At 47.2% G+C, this 5,000-nt stretch overlaps 2 protein-coding genes across 3 annotated transcripts in view; both read right to left on the reverse strand.

The window, feature by feature from the left end:
- The window catches only part of LOC308364918 (histone H1-like), a gene marked incomplete at its 5' end in the record, with an annotated part of 439,427 nt that overhangs the window by 349,740 nt on the left and 84,687 nt on the right, over window positions 1–5,000 (reverse strand). The gene's annotated exons all lie outside the window — the stretch shown is intronic.
- capn1b (calpain 1, (mu/I) large subunit b) overlaps window positions 1–5,000 on the reverse strand; it is a 29,367-nt gene that overhangs the window by 23,501 nt on the left and 866 nt on the right. The window contains exons 2-3 of one of the 2 annotated variants that reach the window (XM_080837669.1): window positions 3,241–3,271; window positions 23–272 (exon numbers count right to left, since the gene is read on the reverse strand). In XM_080837669.1, the coding sequence (XP_080693795.1) occupies window positions 23–271 (249 nt within the window). In that variant the 5' untranslated portion in view covers window position 272; window positions 3,241–3,271. The remainder of the gene's footprint in view (window positions 1–22; window positions 273–3,240; window positions 3,272–5,000) is intronic. The other variant, XM_080837670.1, reaches the window with a different exon arrangement.

Genomic DNA, 5,000 nt, shown 5'->3' on the forward strand with positions numbered 1-5,000 from the left:
GTGTGTGTGTGTGTGTGTTTACCGTCGGCCTCATCCACTCCACGCCTCTGGTCTTGGCGGAGCGCGGCGCCAGCTCCTTGAAGCCCAGCGACGGAGGCTCGGCGAGGAAGCAGGGGTCCTCGAAGAGGCTGCCGGCCTCCAGGCACTCCTGCCGCAGGGCCTGGAAGTCCTGGCCCAGGAAGAGCACCGCCTGCTGCTGCGTGGAGCCCATGCCCTCGGCCTGCTCACGCTCGTGCTGGATCCGCGTGGAGATGCCCGCAGACGGGTACATGCTGGACGAGAGAGATGGAGGGGGAGGTGAGCGAGGAGAAGAGAGAGTGTGTGTGTGTGTGTGTGTTTCTTTGAAAAAACTGAGAGGTATATATACACTCGTGAGGGTGTGTGAGTGTGTGTGTGTTAGCATTACATTGTATGTGTGTGTGTGTTCTCTGTGTGTGTGTTTGTGTGTATGTGTGTGTGTGTGTGTGTGTGTGTGTGTGTAAATGTGAATGAAAACACACAGGGGTATATACTGGAGAGAGGGGGGGAGGGTGGGGAGTGGGGCTATGTGTGTTATATGGGGAAATATGGAGAGAGACAACTGATGTGTGTGTGTGTGTGTGTGTGTGTGTGTGTGTGTGTGTGTGTGTGTGTGTGTGTATATATACAGTACCAGTCAACTTTCATTTTTTTGATAAGTGTTTTCTTTACTTTTATTATTTCCTACATTGTAGATTAATACTGACGAAGAACACCCATGTAGAACATAATAAAAGTAAAAAATGAAAGGTGTGTCCAAACTTTTGACTGGTACTGTATATCCTGTTTTACTTTTGTTTAACTACAGTCAGACAGACGTGTTACAAAGGTCATCTGTGTCTCATCTGTGTCTCATCTAAGTCGTACAGTGTGCATGAGAGCAAACTATTTTTCTCATTTGTTAATCATCACCAGTACTTTATTTTTACACACTGGTTATGAGAACTTCCTTCTGTGCGAGTGAATGAGTGATTGTGTTGGGGTGTGTCTGTGTGTGTGTGTGTGTGTGTAAGGGTGTGTGTATGTGTGGGGGGTGCAAGCCACTTACATGCTCAGTGTGTGTGCTACTTTGTATAGAAGTGAGTATCTCTCAGCATATTCATTGTGTGTGTGTGTGTGTGTGTGTGTGTGTGTGTGTGTGTGTGTGTGTGTGTGTGTCTATCTGTTAATGAGTGTGTGTAAGAGCTGGGTGTGGAGTTACGGGCACTCGTCACACAAATAGCCCCAGACTCTTCTCGTCAGCACGGCACTCCATCTCCCTTCAGCTGCATATCAGGCTAACACTAATAGCACTTAGAGCTAGCAGGCTAATCCTAACCCTAGGCACTTAGCGCTAGCAGGCTAACCCTCACCCTAGGCACTTAGAGCTAGCAGGCTGACCCTCACCCTAGGCACTTATAGCTAGCCGGCTAACCCTAACCCTAGGCAATTAGAGCTAGCAGGCTGACCCTCACCCTAGGCACTTAGCGCTAGCAGGCTAACCCTAACCCTAGGCACTTAGCGCTAGAAGGCTAACCCTCACCCTAGGGCCTAGGCCATTAGAGCTAGCAGGGCCGACAGTCATTCAGACTATAAGGGGCCATTCATATCAACACCAACCTACTGTCACTTAGAACCAGGCCTTTCAATGTTTCCTTGTAAGTGTGCCGGCTATATCTTTGGTAAACTGACTTTAAATGTCCTTTACTGAAATCATGGGACTTATGTATGACATGAGGTGAGTTTGTAATAATAAGGGGCCTTGCTTGCCCCAGAGAGCTTTTGTTGCTTGACCCTTGTGGTGTTTGTAACCTTCTCCGGTGCTGTGAAAAGCTGCAGTCTCTCACCTATGTTGCCTGATTGTTTTTTACCTGACATTAAACTGTTTTTAAACTACTATAAAATGATTTGCAGCCTCTTACTGTAATGCCACAGGAAAGACTGAAATATTTCACAGTGAGATGACAGGTAGATTAAGTTGTACCATAATATTGCGACTCAAGCTGACTCGTCTGTAAATGTAGCTTAACACACAGCTCTCTAGGTAACAGTACACAACAAAGCAGGAAAGAAGAAGAGGGTTTTCATCATTCGCAAATGCCTTGAAGCAACACAGCTGTCTAGGCTACTCATCCCATGTGTGTATGTCTGTGTGTGTGTGTATGTCTGTGTGTATGTCTGTGTGTGTGTGTATGTCTGTGTGTGTGTCTATGTCTGTGTGTGTGCCTATGTCTGTGTGTGCGTGTGTGTGTGAAACAAGCGAAGAAAGTGAAATGACTGTGTATTATGTCTGTTCACTGGTCTCTACTGGGTCTCAAATGCTTTGAAGCAACACAGCTGTCTAGGCTACTCATCCCTGGCACCAAGACGCCATCCAGACCTCTCAAATCAAATTAGCCTCATGAAGCCTCCATGCTGGTCTCACGTTCTGGTTTGGCTGCAACGTCATTATCCCAGTAGAGAGCAACCATCGGGGAGGCAACTCATCGGCATCCATGGAGGGGAGCAAAGTGCAGTAATTTGGTGCAGTATGGTGTACTGCTGATGGTCCATTAGATGATGGACTCTCTGGGGTTTTACACACAACGCTTAAAAGGTTTTTGGCAAGGCCCTACCCTTCAATGCATATTCATATGCATGCAATCACACACGCGCACACACACACACACACACACACACACACACACACACACACACACACAAAGAAAACCCTCAAATAATCAATTACTACAGGAAATTACTTCTGTCAGTGTTAGGAAAGCTCAAATCTCTTTCCACCAATTACTGCAGACAGACACAGCCACACAAACAGAAACACACACACACTCACACACACACACACACACACACACACACACACACAGACACACAGACCCACACACACACACACACACTCACACAGACAGACACACACACACACACACACAGGTAGAAATGCATTTGTAAACAAACCCACATCTCCAGGCATCTGAGTGAGGAACAGTGGACAGTAGCAATGACAAGGTCACAGCACAGCCAGCCACTCTGACATGTTAGCTCACGTTAGGGTCAACTCACACTGCATTAGGAAAGCAAACCACACACACTGGGTCGGAAAATGGATCTTAGGCTGTTCTGGGACCCACCCGTCAGTACAGATCTGGGCTAGTAGGTGAGTGAGTGAGTGAGTGAGTGGTGTGAGAAGGGGGAGGACAGGCAACTGGGGAGTTTTGTTAGAGAGGAGGAAGTGAGTTAGTGTTGTACCTTCAGGTCCTTACAGTGAAGGGGCGGCAGGCTTGAAGGAACAAAAAACGGGGAAAAAAGTCACATGATCCATTTTCAAAAACACAAGCAACATTCCCATAAGCCTCTGCTTCTTTCACGACATCCAAAACCTTCAGCGAAGCGTTTCTGGCTTTTCTGACAGACAAACACAGGCAGGCTGTCACTCAAAACAAGTTACCATGACTCTTGGCAGAATCCTGAGGGTGAACCGGGTTCCGTTTCGGAACTGTCCATTGTGACATCGTCTATTGTTGCATTATGAGCAGAAACGGAGCACTCATGCTGTTTGAAAGATCCAGAACTGAGTTAAGCTCAGAGCTGGGACTGGAACATGCCATGCACAACGCATAGCAAAAGGTCACTATGACACAGCTGTCCAGGCATCAGTCATATGTGATCAGTACATGTGCACAAGCACACACACACATACACACCTGAGCCTCTTTCACTGTTATTTTGTGTGTGTGTGTTTGTGTACATGTACGTGTACGTGTACGCAGTGGTGTAGACCAGGCTATACGCAGGTATACAGAGTATACCCACTTATTTTTCAGTCAGCATTGCGTATACCAACTTCTCAAAACAGGGCGTTTATTCTGTGATGTATGGGCTGCTTAAAAGTGAATACCCACTTCTCCAGGGACCACTACACCACTGCGTGTACGTGTACGTGTGCGTATGTCTGGGTGTGTGTGTGTGTGTGTGTGTGTGTGTGTGTGTGTGTGTGTGAGTGAGTGAGTGAGTGAGTGAGAGTGTGAGAGAGAGAGAGAGAGAGAGAGAGAGAGAGAGAGACATACATACACACCTCTGTCTCCTTCATTGTTATTCTGTGTTTGTGTGTGTCTGAGAGAGAGATAAACTTTATCCCTTTCATTGTTATTCTGTGTGTGTGTGTGTGTGTGTGTGTGTGTGTGTGTGTGTGTGTGTGTGTTTATGTGTAGGGGTGACAGGCAAAGGCATGTCACATTCCAGACAAAGGTCCCACCTCCACATCCCTCTAATCTAGACTCCCCTGATGACCCGCTCACTCCCCCCTCCGCTCAGCTGATTCCGCTCACGCCCCCCTCTGCTCAGCTGGTCCAGGACCTGTGCATAATTAGCTCCCCACTCCTGCTGCTAATGGAAGCACTCCCACACTCACCATCACAAACAGGAAATACGTCAGTCTAATGTCTCCAATTGTTTTCCATGGTTGTGATGGGTGTGTGTATTTAGGTGTATGTGTGTTTGTGTGTCTGTCTGTGTGTTTGTATGTGTGAGCTCTCACACTCACCATCACAAACAGGAGTCATGGTTCCAAGCCAGTCCCAGCCTCATTAATGATATAATACCTGCTCACATCATCAGTGGCGCCACCACACTGATGGTACGGAGCGGGATGTGTTACCTCAGACACTCTGGTACGGAACTGGCCCGGTGGACTCCCGCTCTCGCTGAACTTAATAGTTCCTTCAAATGCTTCAACTCTTCCACTTGCATCCTGTTAGATTGGTTATTGTTTCTTTGAGGTCTCATGGTAATATGCTGAGACTGAGAAATATGCTGTATTAACCTGTGATGTCCTACAAGTAACGACACATTAAGGGAAACACTTCCACAGCCGTCAAAAGCAGTAAAGACAACGGTATTGATCTTGTGTGTACCTTTCGCTTAATGTGACTCTTTTAAATGGATCAGCAGAAACGCATCCGTCGGCACTTAAGCAAAGATGCAGAGATAGGATGGCAGACTGACGGCCT

The sequence above is a fragment of the Sprattus sprattus genome (genome assembly GCF_963457725.1).
Source record: "Sprattus sprattus genome assembly, chromosome: 1".
Classification (NCBI taxonomy): Eukaryota; Metazoa; Chordata; class Actinopteri; order Clupeiformes; family Clupeidae; genus Sprattus; species Sprattus sprattus.